This window comes from Nerophis lumbriciformis, linkage group LG15 (genome assembly GCF_033978685.3).
Source record: "Nerophis lumbriciformis linkage group LG15, RoL_Nlum_v2.1, whole genome shotgun sequence".
Taxonomy (NCBI): Eukaryota; Metazoa; Chordata; class Actinopteri; order Syngnathiformes; family Syngnathidae; genus Nerophis; species Nerophis lumbriciformis.
In genome coordinates, this window is record NC_084562.2 from 40,438,046 (window position 1) to 40,458,230 (window position 20,185).

The 20,185-nt window shown below is 39.7% G+C and overlaps 1 protein-coding gene across 1 annotated transcript; it reads right to left on the reverse strand.

Annotated features, from left to right (window-relative positions):
* Positions 1-5,660: 5,660 nt before the first annotated feature.
* Positions 5,661-19,669, reverse strand: LOC133616120 (sorbitol dehydrogenase-like). Its single transcript, XM_061975236.2, has 9 exons — positions 19,474-19,669; positions 19,351-19,384; positions 17,562-17,726; positions 17,326-17,485; positions 17,110-17,228; positions 8,625-8,690; positions 8,357-8,535; positions 6,488-6,609; positions 5,661-6,333 (listed from the first exon to the last, which is right to left on the reverse strand). The coding sequence occupies exons 1-9, from the start codon at positions 19,618-19,620 to the stop codon at positions 6,168-6,170; spliced, it is 1,158 nt and encodes a 385-aa protein (XP_061831220.1). The 5' UTR covers positions 19,621-19,669; the 3' UTR covers positions 5,661-6,167.
* Between the last annotated feature and the right edge of the window lie 516 nt (positions 19,670-20,185).

Below are 20,185 nucleotides of genomic sequence, written 5' to 3' on the forward strand. Positions count from 1 at the left end.
CGACTTGAGAACTTTTCAGTTTTGGTTGATTTTGGCGGTGCCAGTGGACAAAAGTGGGAGTGTTTTGCCAGAAGAAGACCACATTTGCGCTCATCTTCAGCGGCGGTCACTCGAACGAGCATGACGATCCTCCTGGTAGGGGTGTATCCCTTTATGGGGGATGCCTGTGTGTGACTTTGTTTTACGTGGGGAGACTGGTGCACAGACAGTCACCACACGATCCTTGACAGAATCGGGTCAGAGTCCCAGTGGCATGAAGTCCCAGACGACTGGGGACCCTTTTCTGCTGCAGCCTTCTTCCGCATCGCAGCCGTTGTGGTAGTTCTTAAATCTACCGTCTTCCGCCTGCTCCACCGTTGAGGTCTTCACCGTATCCCTGGCTAGGGGTCAGTCAGGTACTAGGCCTTTGCCAAGGGCCACCTGGGGTAACAGTAGTAAAGGGGTTAACCTCCTAGTGCCCCAAGACCCCCATAGAGGAGCCTCCACTGCCGGATGTACTTTAACGTCATGCCCAGGACACAGACTAGCGCTAGACATACTGACATGAAGTCCGCTGTAATATTGTCACAAATATTACATCTCTAATGGCTATGCTGATGTTAAATAGCAGACACTATCAATAAATTATCTTGGATTCCGCTACTACCAAGAATGTATCGGGGTGGATGCAGGTCCGAAGTAAAGAGAGACCGGCGGGAGAGTTTATTTGAAGGAAGTAATGTGGAACGATCACACGCAACATTAGCATTAGCATTTTGATTTGAGCATTGAAAGTCACTTACCGTATTTTCCGGACCACAGGGCGCACCTGATATTAAAAAGGCGCACTGCCAAATAAATGGTCTATTTTTGATATTTTTTTTCATATATAAGGTGCATTAAAGGAGTCATGTTCTTATTTTTTTTTTTTCTAAATGTAAAACACTTCCTTGTGGTCTACACAACATGTGATGGTGGTTCTTTGGTCAAAATGTTGCATTGATTATGTTTTACAGATCATCTTCAAGCCGCTTTCTGACAGTCTCTTCCGGATGCGCCGTTTCGTGGGCGGTCTTATTTACGTGGCTCACCTCCAGCAGCGTCTTCTCCCCGTCATCTTTGTTGTAGCGGTGTAGCGTGCAAGGACGGGAGTGGAAGAAGTGTCAAAAGATGGAGCTAACTGTTTTAATGACATTCAGACTTTACTTCAATTAATAACGGAGCAGCATCTCCTCGTCCGGAAACAACAACACCGGAAATGTGTCCCGTGAAAAACCGTCCGACCGGAACTCTCGAATAACTACAGTTCCTTGGGTGAATAATGTAAACTCACTACACCAGTATGTTTTAGTGCTTTCATAGCGAGTTTACTGACAGATATAAGTAAGAACTTTACACTACTTTATATTAGAAATGGCAACAGCGGAGGATGAATGTCACATAACAAGAAGATAGAGAAAAAGAAGAAGCTTATCGACTACGTTGTCGGCACGAACTACAAAGGCGGACGCGCACAAGTTTATAGGATTTGTGCAGATCCCAAATACAGATCAGCAGGTACCAGAAGGTAAGAAAAGTTGCTTTTGCATAATATTGCAAAACAAAATGCCAGATAATATGTCTTACCTTATACACGCACCATAGTAATACTCTTATGTTTGACTGCCATCTACTGGTCACACTTATCATTACACCATGCACCAAATAAAATTGCTTCGAGGTGGGTAAGCTCAACCAAACATATTCCTTACGTTAGGCACACCGGGTTATAAGGCGCACTGTCAAGTTTTGAGGAAAAGAAAGGATTTTAAGTGCGCCTTATATTCTGGAAAATACAGTACTAGTTAAGCAGGAACAGAGTCAAGGCAGCATAGGCCGAAAATCCCTCCTCATCTTTGAGATCATGCCAGCGAATGAAAGCCGGGCCAATGTTGATCTTGACTGTCCGGGTAACCTCCCTTTTTCTTTTTTTGTCTCCTCAAAGAAAACTTTTCGTTTCTTTGGTTGTTTTGAAGAGTCGGCCATGATAGCAGTAATTGCACGCATGCGTTTTTCTTCTTCTTTCCTTAGTTTTCTGGTGGCACGTAGGCGTTCACATCGACTTCTGTCTTTTTTAACCAATGTAGAAAGGGGGGAGTGACCTTTGCCGTGAATCGAGTCAGCACATATGTGTTTTTTTTGGTTCCTGCCACCCTCCTCAAAGTTGCTAAGTGCCAGTGAAAGCGATACACACCCCTCAGGCAATGGCAGAGGTGTCATTCAACTAGTTGTAAGTCCACGTATCATCCCAAAAGTCATACAAAATATTTTATGAAGGTTGAAAAGTTACTTAGCGCTGCTTTGAATGAAAATGTGCAAAAAATAATCAATCTTACAAACAATGGAGTTTAGAAATGAAGCAGTGAGTTTTATCTTCAATGGTGCCCTGTGTTTAGTCACTGTGATGATGATGATCTGTTTTTGCTCTTACATGGAAACCCTCAAGAGTTGGCGCTCTTTCCCAGGTTTTTGCATCGCCTTTTTATACAATTTGCAGAGTGAGCGGGCCACTTGCTGGCTAAACATTAGCACATTAGCCTTACGTGTGTGCCAACATGAAAAGGACAAATGTCTTTGAAGAGGTGCTTGAGCAAAAACACGGCACAACAGCAGACAGCTCATTTGCATGGATTTGCAAAGCAGCTGATTCTGGTAGAACATAGTAAACATAGCACTATTTTTTGATTAAACATATCACTATTTTTGATTAAAAACGAAATGACAAAATCAATCTAAAATAGAGTTGTGCTTGAAGTACAAATATTTTGAGATACAAGCCGTCTCTCAGCTTTAAGTTGCGAGCATGAATTTGAGTTAAGAGCCTTCCCACTGCTAGTTAGCGTAGTGATTGTTAATATGACCCCCGTCAGATCCACTCCTAAACAACCGCTCTTACTCGCTTGCAACAGCTTACAGCTAAAGATCAATAACTTTCTTCCAACCATTGGAACGAAGAAGGTGAGTCTGAAAGGCAGTGCTGAGAAGAAGAAGCAGATGATGTTCATCGAATTAAAAAAATAAATCAGTGTTTGAATGTAGCATTGCTGGTCTCCACCATACTGAAGCATGAAATACAGGACTCTCTGAAAAATTGTGGTGTGGCTGTTTCAAGATGCACAATAAGGAGGCCCTTGAAGAAAATTGGGCTGCATGGTGGAGTCGCCAGAAGACAGCCATTTCTGCGCAAATGTCACAAAGTATCCCGCTTACATTACGCCAAACAGCACAGAGACAAGCCTCAAAACTTCTGGAACAAAGTAATTTGGAGTGATGAGACCAAAATTGAACTTTTTGGCCACTCGACCATGCAGCCCATTTTTCTTCAAGTGCCTCCTTATTGTGCATCTTGAAACAGACACTGAAGTTATTTGTGGATTTTTTTTTGCATCTCAAACAATTTACCTGGCAGTTGTGGCTGAAATCTTGGCTGGTCTACCTGAATCCCTCATTTTCCACTTCTTAATCAGCGTTTGAACACTGCTGATTGGCATTCTCAATTCCTTGGATATCTCTTTATACCCCTTTCCTGTTTTATGCAGTTCAATTACCTTTTCTCGCAGATCCTTTGACAATTATGTTGCCTTGCCCATGACTCAGAATCCAGAAACATCTGTGCAGCACTGGATGAAAGATGCAATGGTCTGTCAGAAGCCCAGAAACTCACTGACCTTTTATACACACACATTAATTACAAACAAACAGGTCACAGGTGAGGATTGGAACCTTGATTAGCCATTCAAACCGGTTTGTGTCAACCTTTTGTGCATGTTATCAGATCAAAGTCACTGGGGTATGTGAACTTTTGATTAGGGTCATTTGGGTACTTTCATTTGTCAAAAGCGTAAACACAGTTGTTTGCCAATAAATAGCTTCACACAACCATTAAGCATGAGTGGAAGAAAGGTTTTTGTGCTATCATTCATATTCTCTGAAGAATGGCCAAGAAATCATAAATTCTCCCAGGGTATGTAAACTTATGAGCACAACTGTACTCACATACACACAATTATTCATACATATATATTACATACATATGTACAATCATTCATACATACATAGGTACTTACCCACATTGATACATACACTCCTACACACATACACAAATACAGTACATACATCAACACGCACATCCACTGTACAAACATACATATACACATACTGTACATATACAAGCACATATGCATACATACACTCATGCATATAATCACGTTTCATTAAACATATATTAACGTTGTTCCCCTAGGGTACACTGGGTTAACACACGGCAAACTGATAAAGCTTAACTTATTGTGACTAACAATCTACAAGGTTAATATAGTTCGCTTCTCTTTCTTCCCCTCCATGTATCTTGCTTTCTTTTGTAAATCAAGTTATCATTACATACAGTATATGTATTGTTGGATTTGAAACAACTGTATTGTTGATAATAGAGGTAATTGTAATTTTTGTGTTATTAATATTTACTTCACAAACTGCTTCGATGCCATTACTTTTTGTATCATATTTTTACATATCATATTCGCTGAGGTTGTTCTGTTGTTGTTGTTGTCTCTCTGTCTTATCCCTCTTTGCCCCCCGCAAGTCATCCTTTTTTCCATCTTTCTTTCCCCTTCTGCTCCCTTCCGGCTGTGCCAAACATTAATACAAATCCGTTTAATGAAGTCAAATACAAATAAAGCAACAAGAGAAGTATCCCACACAAAACAGAAAGGCATCTATGTCAACAATATTTGCCTGAGTGGCTGGACAGGACAAAAAAAGATGTAGTAAATATGATGGTGGCATAAAGGTTAATGCAGCAACCTGCTTTTTAAATTATTGTATAGAATATTCTAGAATGTGTTTGCCTGGATAATTTATTCCAATAACCCCACACAGTTATCTGCTCCTGCATTATTGGAATGTGGGAAAATATCTCTTTGAGGTATGTAGAACATAAATATTCACACGATGGAACTGAGTTAAACATGAAAATAATGCAATTAATCGTGATTAAAATCAATGTCAGCCCTCCCATTTGTGTAAACTTGTATAATGTATCAGTGGCAAACTAAAAATTCAGCAAAACCTGAGAATATCACAAAAAACAAACAACAACTATATGGTTACCTCTGACATGGATTCTCCGAAGCTTCACACATGAGTAATCAAACTATTCTTAAAACTACCAACAATTATTTCATTAAGATGATATTATTTTGCTTCTAAAAATTCATAGTTGATGGGATACATGGGTGGGGTTTATGATGTATATAGAAGATAAACATTACTTAAATACTACACACAAAAAAGGTTTGAATACATTGTTACCATGTCAAGGTTGCAGGAAAACGTGTGTTTGTTGTTAAGGGGCCATTGTGCTCATGACATCATAAAGGCTCCATTAATGCTTACAAGAATAAACCATTTTGAAATATGCCACTACAGTAGTCTATTCTGCTCTTTAACATACAAACCTGAATTGCATTGGAATGAAAGTAATTAAGAATATTTCATGTATACATTTTAGGTACATTTCATGCTGTATTCTACTTCACACAGTCCAAATACAATATGAATAATATTCCAATCAATTACCCCACCCAGCAATCAAGGCAAAAAATGTGTAATAGAATAATGTTGATGGTATTATTTGGAGGAGGGGGTGTTTATATGGTTTATTGCTGCAGGTTGCTATCATTTTGTCATCTTCACAAAGTCTATGGCGGGGGTGTTCCATCCATCCATCTTTTGAACACATTGAACTGCTTTAACTTTTTTTTTACAAAATGATAAAAATGTAAATGGTTCACTGAATTGTTTGTTTTTTTCAGTAAAATAGTTGGAAAGAGTCTTGAGAGTCTGTGTAGATTGTAATTTGATGCTCTGGTTCCCTCTTCTGGTAACAACTAAGCAATGCATGTGGCGTCATACCATACTAAGTAACATATTTTAAAAAGTGTAAAATCAGTGTTTCAAGACAAAATTAAAAAAAAAAAGTCAATCTCAGTATTTTTTTCCTGATATAAAATTACTACATTCAAGGTAATTATTGGTCACATAAAATCCCCCATTAACTCGAGAATTTCAGTGTTTTTTCTTCAATTAAGGATAAAAACTAAATGTGACACAACTGTCCCCCACAGTTTCACTGCAGTGTGTTGGTTACTTTAAGGGTTCTGGTCATTCTGGTCGCACTTCAACATGACCTTTATCCCCAGGCTCAGACGTGTGGTCTCAAAAGCCTGGGCCGCCTGCTCCAGGGGGAAGCGGTGAGTGACCAGAGGCTTCACGTTCACCTTTCCTGACGCCAACATGGCGATTGCCATAGGCCAGCTACAACACAGTAAGCAAGGCATTTGATGGTTTATTGGACACACACTCTTTGCTTATCAGTATTGTGGGATTATTGGAGGCGGTAAAAAAAATTGAGAATTTACACAAGCAACTTCACGACATAATCTGTTTAGGCAGAGAAAAGTTAACCTACGTGTTGCAGTAGCGGAAGACGCCTCTGATATCAACTTCTCTGGTGGCCGCGTTGACAAGAGGAACATTAGTCATTTCGGATCCAAGGCCTACCAGCACCACCACGCCTCCTGAGCGTGTCGCCTGTTACCGCACAGAAAAGCAGTTTACTTGGCAGCCTGCAGCTTGTTTATTAGCCTATGGCACATTCTTAAAATAAAACACAAATCCAAAAAGAGCTGAAGGGCATTACAAAAAAAGGTGAAATGTTGATAATGATAATGATAAACTTTATGCACCGCACTTACAACACAAAGCTGACATACCCCAGGCAGTATTTATTTACAATATATACTGTATAACTTCTTACCCCGGATTTCCACTGAATGCACAAATCAATGTGTTTCCACCCCCTGCGGAGCGATGCCATTCCGCATCTCTGTGCTAAATATACGCAGAGCTGCTATTTTTGCCGGTAGTCCGCAACATGGCAGATCAATTTAGCTAAAATCTGCTTGTGCTGGACAGGAAGTCATGCACAAACACAAAATGATTTTATTTTAAAATACTCCGTTTTCAAGGGGGATCATATTCTACACTTGTCAAAGGTTCACAGACGTAAATTCACCTCGTTCACACATTGATTCCAGAGGTCTAAAATTTAAGAGTCATATACCTGGCAGCCATATAGGGGCCTATGTCAAATACCAGCTGATATGGAACCCAGGGAAGCAGGGGAGTGGTTAGCAAGAGTGGAATGAGATGTGTGTGTGTGTGTGTGTGTGTGTGTGTGTGTACAACGCTCGCCAGGGACGATGTTACTGTTGTGTTGTTGCGTATACTAAAAAAATTAAGTTGTCGTTGTGCAAGGCAAAATTGTCATCTTTTCCACGTCTTTTCCATGAGTCTAGCCAATTGAGTGCCGTCATAGACGCCTACCTGGGAGTATAGATGGACGGCAAAGCTTGAGACGTTCTGCGGGGTTGCTGTTCAGCAGCAACAGAACAGCCGTGCGGATTGCCAGACGGCGTAAAGGCAGCATAACAGCGCCGCCACGGAACGGCGCTTTTCCGCTGCCGTTACACATCCAGTGAAGATCCTGGGTTAGCCTACCTACTTTGAATTGTTTTAGAATATTACAAATTGTCGAAATGGTGGCTCTCGGCAGGACAAGTTTTGACACCCCTGGCTTACCTAATCATGGTGATGGATGGTTTATCACTATAAAATAATTTGAATGTAGTCCTGCATCGAAGGTGTTGAAGTTAGTGTGATAATAAGAGTGTACACTATAGTATCAAATAGATGAAGTGTGAAATTGGTAACAGAGTAAATAATAATAATTGAGTGTGGAACTCGTTTGAGTCGACGCCCCTTGGATTAACTGTCAACATAAGGTGTTGTAGATATAACCAAATACAGACATTGATAGCGGATTTACTTGTGACATTTTGACAGAGCTATAAAGAGAATGGGTGATAAGAAATGATTTTGTACACTCAGAAATCTGTCTTTTGGTCGCTAAAAATCTCAGAAATGTTGTTAGGGACTTCGTAGCAGAAACGGGGATAAAAACGACGGTTAACAAATGACTTTTGGTCCTGTGCTGAAGCTTTAAAAATAAACTTCACTTCTATTTTGACATAACCACTAATCTACTTTTGAAAAAACACACAAGCAATAATGACGACGTTGACAATACTATAACGCACATCAATGGATCCACAAATTTTATGTCGACCACTTTTATGTCGACCATATGTGTCATAAATGTCTGCTTAAGTAATAGGAACAGAGTGGACCGAAACTTGAAGAGTTGGTCAATCTAGACATGTTGTTGACATAAACTCCGGTAGTAATCTACACAAGAAGCAGTACTTGGTGTACTTACATAGATGGCAGTTTGAATACTGCTCTCAACACCACTACATTCAATGGTGATGTGCGGCTGAGCTCCCAGCATGTTCTCGACGCTCTTGGCCAACTGCTGAGGTCCATCCCCTCTCTTCACCCCCAACTGGAAGTCGGCACCCAACTCCTTGGCCATGGCCAGACGCTCGGGCAACAGATCTGAGTGTGATAATGTGGCGGTTGGAGAGAAAAAAATAGCTTGGTCTGTGTGTCGTTTTTTTTTTTGTTACAAGGATGATGGTGTTCACCTGTAATGACAACCTGTGCAGCTCCCATTGCTTTGGCCACAAGCAGACAGACTAAGCCAATTGGTCCTGTAGAATAAGAAAAAACGTAATTAGCACACGAGCACAAGCTTTCTCTCTTTAGTAGGGATGTGCTAATCGATCAGCCACTGATCAGCATCGGTTGAAACAGTATGTGATCGCCATTGCCGATAAATGTCTTTTACTGCTGATCACAAGGACTGTATTTATATGTATTTTTAGTCCCCCAGCTGCAAGCGGCTAGCAGTAGCTAATTGTGTGTCCCCATACACAATGCGGAGCCACTCCCATATGATAATAATAATTGCCTTCTTAATGGCATAGAAAACTGTATCAGAATATCATTATAATGTAACATTATCACTGGAGCACGAGATTAAACATGTTGAGGGTTTCCTTCGTGTGACTGATCGCCATGGCAAGGTAAAATCCGCCACACCTTTAAAAATTAGGGTATTTCACATGGAAACAAATTCCAGTAATACATTGTTTGAATGGATATATAGCCCATTATTTACACACTATTGACTAGCGACGCATCAAAAAATTTGGCCACCGAAAAACGTTCTACTTTTAGCAAGACGCACGCGATTCTCTGGAGCAGGGTTGTCAAACTCATATTAGCTCAGGGGCCGCATGGCCAAAAATGTATTCCTATGTAGGCGGGTAAAATCATGGCATAATAACTTAAAATATAATTAAGCAGTTACGTGCGGTGACGTTCATGGCTGGTGAGGCACTGACTTCATCACAGTCAGATTTACAAACATATGAACCCTAAAGAGTATCTTATTCACCATTTGATTGGCAGCAGTTAACGGGTTATGTTTAAAAGCTCATAACAGCATTCTTCCCTGCTTGGCACTCAGCATCAAGGGTTGGAATTGGGGGTTAAATCACCAAAAATTATTCCCGGGCGCGGCGCCGCTGCTGCCCACTGCTCACCTCACCTCCCAGGTGGTGATCAAGGGGATGGGTCAAATGCAGAGGACAAATTTCATTACACCTAGTGTGTGTGTGACAATCATTGGTACTTTAACTTAACTTTAACTTTACACATACAAACTGTAGCACACAAAAAAGCACATTTAATTAAAAAAACATTATTATGGTCTTACCTTTACTTATAAATGAAGTCCATGCGCCGCTGTTGTGCTGGATTAATGCACCCCCTGACGGGAGTGTTATATCAACTAAAGCCCTCACTTAAACTTTCCACGTGCAAGATTGAATCTATTTAAAAAAGTGTAACCGAGGGTTTATAAATGTCGCCTATACTGTATGAAACTACAAAATAACAAACACGGAGGCTCCAGTTTACACGAGGACCACTTTATTTACCTTATTTCAAAAACCTTCGCTCCACTCCAACGTGTCATCACTTCCGCTCTTAGCGCCTTCAAAATAAGAGCTCAAGGCATATACTGTATAACAGCGCATAACAGGAACTTAACATCACAAAGAGGAAAGCCCATAAAAATAGGTTAAAAAAGTTATTTAATAAGAAGCCAAAAAGTGCAAAAACAATAATGTTCGTGTTGGAGGAGTTGTGAATTAGGTACACCTGCAGTCTGCAGGTGTACCTAATGTTGTGGCCCTGCAGTCAGTCACAACTCCTCCAACACGAACATTATTGTTTTTGCACTTTTTGGCTTCTTATGAAATAACTTTTTTAAATAGATTCAATCTTGCACGTGGAAAGTTTAAGTGTGGGCTTTAGTTGATATAACACTCCCGTCAGGGGGTGCATTCAACGGCGGGGGTGCAGGAGGCGGGATTACTGCGCGCCTCAGCCAGTGCGTCTTTTGCAGCCGTTTTATGATCGCTCAGCACAAGAAATACGCTACACACATACAGTTGTTGACAAAATACACTGTACATTATATACCTCAGCTAACTAAACGATGGAAATGTATAATATAGTTCATATAGCAATACGGTCTCACTGCACAGCAGGCCAGCAGTTAGCCGAGTCCGCAATCCATGGTGAGGCACAACGCAGTGACGTGCCTCAACTGGCTGCTGTTCACCGCACCGTCTCTTCTCAGTATTTGAACGGCAAATGTGAAAATTCGGCGATTTTGAATAAAAATAATCTAAAACTGGTGAAGTTAAATGGAAAATAACTTTATAGTATAATCACTGGATACATTTAACAATTTAATTTTCTTTTTTTCTTTTTAATTTTTTTTTCTTTCCATGATGGCACGTGAGGCCCCGCCTCACCTGCCTCCAGTGACTGCACGTCACTGTAACTAAGACAATTTCAGATTGTTTTCTTTGTTTTACTTTGGCCCAAAATAGAACAAGCACATTCTGAAAATGGACATATCACAACTAATCCTCTTGACAAAACACTTCAAGTTAGTTGAAAATTCTGAGGAAAAATTGGTGCGGTTTCAAAAACACCATGGAAAAACACAATGAATTTAGATTTAATCTCAGTGTATCTACAAAGCATTTAAACTTTGAGTCACAGCGCATCTAGGATTGAACCAAAAACAAAATAAAGCATAAATAAAAACTATTTTATGTATCAACTACCTCATTTGTCATTTCCATACATCAACAAACCATACAAACTGAGTATTTATAGAACAATAAAAGCTGTGCAATGGTTGAACAATTAAAAAAAATAAAAAAATAAACTTAAAAGACTGACAGTATTGCAGTAAATCACACACTGTTCACTTTCTTTAAATGTTTGACATCCCTGGTCTGGAGCCTCAGTAATAAAACCAAGGCGGTGCCCGCACGGCTGCTTCACCCAAAACTTTGGCTCTCGCGGCTGGCAGCTTGGGTATAAGGCGGTGGCTTCTCCAACCACGGCACGCATACAGCCCTGCTTTGCACTCATGCCTGACTCGCCCTGCTCTTAGAGCCAATCATTGTACTGAAGTTATGGATCTGACTTGCTGACCTCCCTTAACCGGATTGTACTAACATGCCAGAGGCTGTTTACCAACGAAACCTGCTGGGGATTGGAGATTGTACTCATGTTTCGACACTAGCTAAATATTACCTTTCTTTTACTTGAAAGAACAGCGGCCGCCCTGGTATACAGCCTGTGTTACAATGTACAATAATATTAGTTATAAAAATAGAGAAAACAATATTATATAAAATGTTAATACACATTACTAACAACACAGATTTGTTTTTAAAATGCATGTACATTAATTTAGCCTTCTTTGTAGAAAATGTTTGCTTCCTCAACGGTTATGCAAATTAAATGATGACATCATACTGACCATGCTCCGAGCCCTGCCACCAGCGCTACAGGTAATTGGCAAGCTGAGGGAAACCCTGATGTTACACACCGAGGGCAAACCAGGAGCAGACATGTTTATAACTAAGCTAACCGCTAAATTAGCTTTAAAAAAACACAAGGAAATAAGTAAATAGGAAAACTTAAGGAAGTGTAGATGGGACCACATAGTAGCAGAAAGCAAGCAGCTATTAACAGGAAATTAACAAGTAAATTAACGAGTCTAGAGAGGATAATATGACAACTGTTGGTGTGTCAGCATTGTCACAGTCAGTACACAACACGTAAAGTGGAGACCGGATCGATCCATAAATTGTATCATCCATCCATCCATTTTCTACCGCTTGTCCCTTTCGGGGTCGTGGGGGGTGCTGGAGCTTATCTCAGCTGCATTCGGGCGGAAGGCGAGGTACACCCTGGACAAGTCGCCACCTCATCACAGGGCCAACACAGATAGACAGACAACATTCACACTCACAATCACACACTACGGCCAATTTTTTGTGTGTTGCCAATCAACCTATCCCCTGGTGCATGTTTTTGGAAGTATCAGTATATGATTAATACAGGAGTGATTAAATCAATATTGTTATTTTCTCAAAATTATTTTTTTTTGTTTTTGTTAATGTTTACAAACTCAGGGAATAATTCTCTGGAAATAAAAGACTTTGACGGCAAAAACCAAAGGATTTTAATAAGTAATTGATAGTATTTTTGGCTTTTGTTTAGTTACTATGTACTATTGACTTTGTTTTGATCTAACAATTGTATGTAATACAAGGAAATAAAAAACTAGTCTAAATATTGTGTTGATATTGTTAAACTTGTAATATCATACCACATCAATATTTTTAAAATATACAGTTAATACATGTTATCATATCGGCCAATCTCAAACATGGATGATTGTTATCAGAATCGGCAGCATAAAACACGGCACATTCAATATTTAGAGCGGCTTAGCTCATGCGAGAGCACTGATGCGTGCCAAAGCAGGGCCCACTCATCCTCTTTTAGTACAATAAGGCAGAGGTGTTCTGGGACCCAGCATGATTCCATGCACATAAACACATGCATGTAGCAGAGTACTAGAACTAACACTCTAAGTAGAAATAAGACATAAAATGATAAAAAAAATCAAGCCCAATGCACATTCACTCACATGCGATTACATCCGTGTGCTTATGAAAATGAAATTTAAATAATATAATCACTCCTCTTAAAAGTAAATAATGACAGCTTCCTTGAAAATAATATACATTTACAAGTGTTCCGAATGAAACAGGAACTATTACACAAAGTCGGATAAATTGCAGTAAAACAACAGAACAGAAATAATGGGACATGCAAATGGGAGGGGGCACGCATGCACAGGACTAGCAATGGCCAGGAGATGGAGGGGGAATTGGGGCAAAAGTTACTCACGGCACACATAGCCTAGTGCAGGTGTTTCAAAGTACAGTCTAAATGTGCGCCTACCTCGTACCCTACATAGTGGCAATCTTGAATCCCATGAGACAGTACACATAAACATGTACCAGGTAGGTAAACACACACACAGGGCAACTACTACTACTAGTGGAGGATAATAAATAACTAAGTTAACTCTAATCATGTACTTTAAACAGCTACAGTAGTAATAGCTTGTGCAGCTGCAGTGTTGACATAGTTGACTTTTATTTACGTTTATTTACAAGTTAGACTGCATAAAAAAAGAAAAACATACTGGATGTGTACTGGCAAGCTCGGCCCCCTCAAATCAACGTTTTTATAGTTGAGAAAGTACATTTTAACATACTCACAAAATTAAAAGTTGACAAAATTATTGGCAGTAGCGGAGAAATCCGCTGAAAAAGGGACACGGTAAATTAATATCTTCTCTCATCTCTGTCCCATGGCTGTGTCAGGCTTCATGAGTCCCGGAAACACAGACCCCTTCCCTCAGCCCCGACGACTAAAAATGATACGAAAATGTTGTCAGAAATGAAATCCAACCAGATTTAATTTTGTCTTGTAGATGGGTGGGACAAGTTTGAAATGTATCCTATTATAGTTCTTTAATAGTGTACCGTACATACAAACCCCATTTCCATATGATTTGGGAAATTGTGTTAGATGTAAATATAAACGGAATACAATGATTTGCTAATCATTTTCAACCCATATTCAGTTGAATATGCTACAAAGACAACATATTTGATGTTCACAATCTGATAAACATTTTTTTTTTTGCAATTTATCATTAACTTTAGAATTTGATGCCAGCAACATGTGACAAAGAAGTTGGGAAAGGTGGGAATAAATACTGATAAAGTTGAGGAATGCTCATCAAACACTTATTTGGAACATCCCACATGTGTGCAGGCTAATTGGGAACAGGTGGGTGCCATGATTGGGTATAAAAATACCTTCCCAAAAAATGCTCAGTCTTTCACAAGAAAGGATGGGGCGAGGTACACCCCTTTGTCCACAACTGCGTGAGCAAATAGTCAAACAGTTTAAGAACAACATTTCTCAAAGTGCAATTGCAAGAAATGTAGGGATTTCAACATCTATGGTCCATTATATCATCAAAAGGTTCAGAGAATCTGGAGAAATCACTCCACGTAAGCAGCATGGTCGGAAACCAACATTGAATGACCGTGACCTTCGATCCCTCAGACGGCACTGTATCAAAAACCGCCATCAATCTCTAAAGGATATCACCACATGGGCTCAGGAACACTTCAGAAAACCACTGTCACTAAATACAGTTCGTCGCTACATCTGTAAATGCAAGTTAAAGCTCTACTATGCAAATCGAAAGCCATTTATCAACAACATCCAGAAACGTCGCCGGCTTCTCTGGGCCCGAGATCATCTAAGATGGACTGATGCAAAGTGGAAAAGTGTTCTGTGGTCTGACGAGTCCACATTTCAAATTGTTTTTGGAAATATTCGACATCGAGGGGAAGCAAACCATCCAGACTGTTATCGACGCAAAGTTCAAAAGCCAGCATATGTGATGGTATGGGGGTGCATTAGTGCCCAAAACATGGGTAACTTACACAGCTGTGAAGGCGCCATTAATGCTGAAAGGTACATACAGGTTTTGGAACAACATATGCTGCCATCGAGCGCCGTCTTTTTCATGGACGCCCATAATTATTTCAGCAAGACAATGCCAAACCACATTCAGCACGTGTTACAACAGCATGGCTTCGTAAAAAAAGAGTGCGGGTACTTTCCTGGCTCGCCTGCAGTCCAGACCTGTCTCCCATCGAAAATGTGTGTCGCATTATGAAGCGTAAAATACGACAGCGGAGACCCCGGACTGTTGAATGACTAAAGCTCTACATAAAAGAAGAATGGGAAAGAATTCCACTTTCAAAGCTTCAACAATTAGTTTCCTCAGTTCCCAATCATTTATTGAAAATGTGATGTAACATAGTGGTGAACATGCCCTTTCCCAACTACTTTGGCACGTGTTGCAGCCATGAAATTCTAAGTTAATTATTATTTGCAAAAAAAATAAAAAAATTGTTTATGAGTTTGAACATCAAATATCTTGTCTTTGTAGTGCATTCAATTGAATATGGGTTGAAAAGGATTTGCAAATCATTGTATTCCGTTTATATTTACATCTAACACAATTTTCCAACTCATATGGAAACGGGGTTTGTATATGAAAGAGGGTGTGGGTTAGCCAATCAGATGCTTTTCCTTGTGAGACGAGGAAGTTGAATTTCCAATTTTGAATCCCCAATTTCTAAATTCTAGATCATAAATCATACATCTCACCTGCACAGAAGAAGTGTAAGTATGTATTCCAACAAGTTGGGACACTAACAGCCATATAGGACCTGGAACTAGTGAGAACAACACAAAAAGCGGTTGTGCAGTTCCCCTTTAAAATGAATGTTGTTGAATACATTATTTTACTTTTATTTTTTAGTTTCCCCCCTGAAGGATTTCCACCTTATTGTGGTCAAGGGGCTGCCTACCTCAGTGACTTCAAGAGCTATACCACCTGTACACCCAAACTGTACAGGTGTGAAGGTAGGGGCCTGACAAAGTGCAATCCACTTTTTCAGGTTGGAGTTGGACACATAGCTAACAACCAAATCCAATGAAGAAGGCAATGTTACTACACTGTATTAGCACAGACAAAAGTGGTAAAAGCACTAGTAGTAGTGCACTTCATTCACGAACCATGTTACAAAAAAGATACGTGAGAATAATACATAATGTTGAATATAGAGAACATTCAAACCCTTTTTTTATTGAATCAAAAATATTAAAGTTCCACGATAAGGTAAATTTGCAAACAGCTACAATTATGGACAAAGCAAATTAAAGCCTGCTACCCAAGAATGTACAACAATTATTCTCTACAAAAGAGGAGAAATATAATCTTAGAGAAAAAACTAACTTAAAACATTTGTATGTACATACAACACTTAAGACCTTTAGCATATCAGTATGTGGAATTAAATTATGGAATGGATTAAGCAAAGAAGTTAAGCAATGTACTATTATGATCCAGTTTAAGAGGCTGTTCAAATTAAAAGTGCTTCCAAAGTACAACGAAGAAGAATTGTGAAAAATACCTTCAACCTTATTGAAAACTAATTATTCTTCATCTCAGTAGGTTAATCATGATCGACTTAATTATCTATTGAGTGAACTGCTGTACTAATCATTCACTGAAATAATTGTGTTAGAAAAAGAAGACCGTGAATGAGCATATGTATTTGTAAATGCTCTGCAGTGGGAAATGGGTAGGATTAATTAAGCTTTGCTTCTTCCTACTCCTTTTCGGGCATGTAAAGAGAAATTATATGAAATTATGTATGATGTATTATATTGTAAGTGTTGTCATGTTCGAAATAAACAAAACTCAATCAAAAAAATTCAAAAAGTAGCCCTGTGTGTGTGTGTGTGTTAAGTTGCTGCGTGATGGTTATAGCGCCATTTATTGTATGATGAGTCAGACTGTTTCTGTTAACAAGTTATTTGCGAGTTTTGGCTAATGCCTGCCCAAAGAAACAGCTACTTCCTTTAAGCAGGTATTTTTTAATAACCCTCACTAAATGTCAAACTGGATTCCTTACAAGGGCTGGCATGATCCAGTCAAACTATTTAATATGATTACCCTACCTACGGGATGGACTATTGCCAGAAAAACTAGTGAGTGACTTGTTTTGATGATTGTTGTACCTGCGCCACAGACGAGTACGGTGCTGCCGAGGGTCATGCCGGCCCTGCGACATGCGTGGATGCCCACAGACAGCGGTTCGATCAAAGCACCCTCCTCAAATGTCACATTATCAGGCAACCTGAAGAGGAGAAAAAAAAGGAGAATGTGTGGCAAAGTTTAAGTAATAGCGTTGCATTTAGACCACAGGAGCATTGTTAGGCCATTTTAGCGGTTACTTGTAGCAGAAGTTGGCATTGTGTGTGTAGTATCTGCACAGGTTGCCATCATCGGGCGGGGTGGCACAGAAAAAGATGGTGGGAGACAAATTGTAGCGTCCGTTTTTGAAAAACTCATCCGTCTCTCGGGGCACACCTGGCTCGATGGCAACTCGGTCGCCTGAAAAATAATGAGGATAACAAATAGAGATGTGTGGCTTTACACAGATTTTGCAGGAGTATTTCAGCTCACTCACCCACTTGAAGGTGTTTGACCGCCGAGCCGACTTTTATCACCCGACCCGCTGCTTCGTGTCCCAACACCATCGGCTTTGTGAGCACATAGTCTCCGATGCTGCCGTGCTGCCAGTAGTGGACATCTGAGCCGCAGATGCCAACAGAGTGCATCTGAAGCAAAACCTCTGAAGTCAAACCACAAAACCGCCATTGTTAGGATCGTTACAGTATACAGTATTGTGCAAATACAACCTCTAAATGTGAAGTAATTTAGCCAAACCTTTTACAGAAAAAATATGAATTAAATGTTGTACAAAGCGTGACGCCATTTGTGGAAATGTCCACAATCCAGTTAGGATCACTGGATTAACTTTGTTTTGCTTTTCCTTTGTTTTTGTGTGGCTATTTCTTCAAAGAGAAATACAGTCATCCCTAATTTCCATCCATCCATTTCCTACCGCTTGTCCCGTTCGGGGTCGCTGGAGCCTATCTCAGCTGCATTCGGGCAGAAGGCGGGGTACACCCTGGACAAGTCGCCACCTCATTGCAGGGCCAACACATATAGACAGACAACATTCAAACTCACATTCACACACAAGGGCCAATTTAGTGTTGCCAATCAACCTATCATTTATCGCTGTTAATTGGATCCAGGCATGACCACGATACATTAATTTCATCAAAGTTAAATAATTTCACAGCTAAAGAATAAAAAAATGTTTAGGGTCTTTTAAATAAGGTTTTCACCATTATGAAAGCCCTCTACAAATTAAATTGCATCCTTTATTCACCTTCACAGTCTTTTAATTCAATACAGCAATGCTGCCTGAGGCTGAGCCAATCAGTGGTGATGATATTGAACCGCACGCTCTGATTGGTTTGGTCTCCCCTCATGGCCATAGTACTGTTGTATTTATATATTATTAAATTATTTGGCCTTTTGTATGTTTGAAATTACCTAATTTAAACTTTAAACACTGTGCTGTAATGAAGCTGCACAATTTGAAGCATGTGGCAAGAAACACCCATATACAGAATCAAGAAGCAACAGTTTGACCCTGGAACTGATTATTTAAGTTCCTAGTAATTTTGAGTAATAAATGGAAATGTGCGAGGAGCTGCTTCTCCCTACTAGTGCACTCCTTTTTGGACATGTTGACTTGTATAAATGTAACGTTAATTACTGACATTATTAAGTATGTCTAAAACAGTGGTTCTTAACCTGGGTTCGATCGAACCCTAGGGGTTCGGTGAGTCGGCCTCAGGGGTTCGGCGGAGGTCAAGACACACCCGACTCATCGTGTAAATAAAAACTTCTCCCTATTGGCGTATTACGAATACAGCAACAGCAGAAGTCAGACTGATTTTCAGGTGTGTAATTTGTTGTGAGTTTAGACACTGTGTTGGTTTTGTTCTTTGAACAAGGTGATGTTCATTTTGTGCACCTGTAAAAAAACATGGTAACACTTTATTATGGGGTTAGGGTTATAGGCATGGCCTTATTATATATAACCCTCTAACCCTAACCAAATAACTCTAAATTAAGTCTTTGTTACTTAGAATATGTTCCCCATACTAAAGTGTTACCAAAAACATATAACTTTGTCTTGAATTTGAAAAAATACATTTTATTTTTCACTAAAGAAAGGTTCGGTGAATGCGCATATGAAACTAATGGGGTTCAGTACCTCCAACAAGGTTAAGAACCACTGGTCTAAAACAACTAAAACGTTGACCGTGAATATGTATTTCCAAATAAACATGTTGAAGGTCAGAATTTGGTTAATGAAAAAAAAGTGTCATTCGTACCATTTGGCCCTGGCTTGGGGACAGGTCGCGTTTCCTGGGGACAAAAGCAAATATATATCGATCCCCTGAGTTCACATACATACCTAAATTACAATATTTTTTATTTTTAATGTGGGAGCGTACCAGTCTGAGGTCTCCCTTAGAATGTAGCACCACGGAGAGATTGTTCAACTCCATGACAGTCGTCAAAAGCGTGGAACGAAGCGACGTTGAAGAGAGTGGATGTGCTGCTGGGTTACTAATGTCATGCTGCTGAGTGTCAAAGTACATCCCAGGACTGTTTGGTGGGTTGGTACCATAACAAATACGTCATTGGCTAAACGTGCTCGGCATAGTCCACTCATTAGGGGTGGACGACTTTATGTGTTAAAGAAAAGGCGCTTTCAAAATCACAGACTTGATCAACGTCACTATACACACATATGTTATACAGCAATAGAACATGTTCTTATATATCATGAAATCAATACCAGTTTTATCTCGATGCTGTTCGATATACTTGCTAAAACTCCCCCAAAAAATGAGGTCGGGTTATCGCGTCCAGTCGGACCACACCAAAGATTTTCAATGAGGGAGATAAACTATATATTTAAAAAAAATAATAATAATAAAAAATACATATATATATTCATACATCCATCCATTTTCTACCGCTTGTCTCTCTCTATATATATATATATATAGTATTTTTATTTTTTCTACATTACATAAATAGCAGTTCAAATGTTGTCCACGCTTAGGTATTCTGATTGGCTGAAATTAGTACACGTGACGCACCTACCACTTCCGCATGATCCATGCAATCTCTCTTGAATAAACATCCCTGACTAAACCG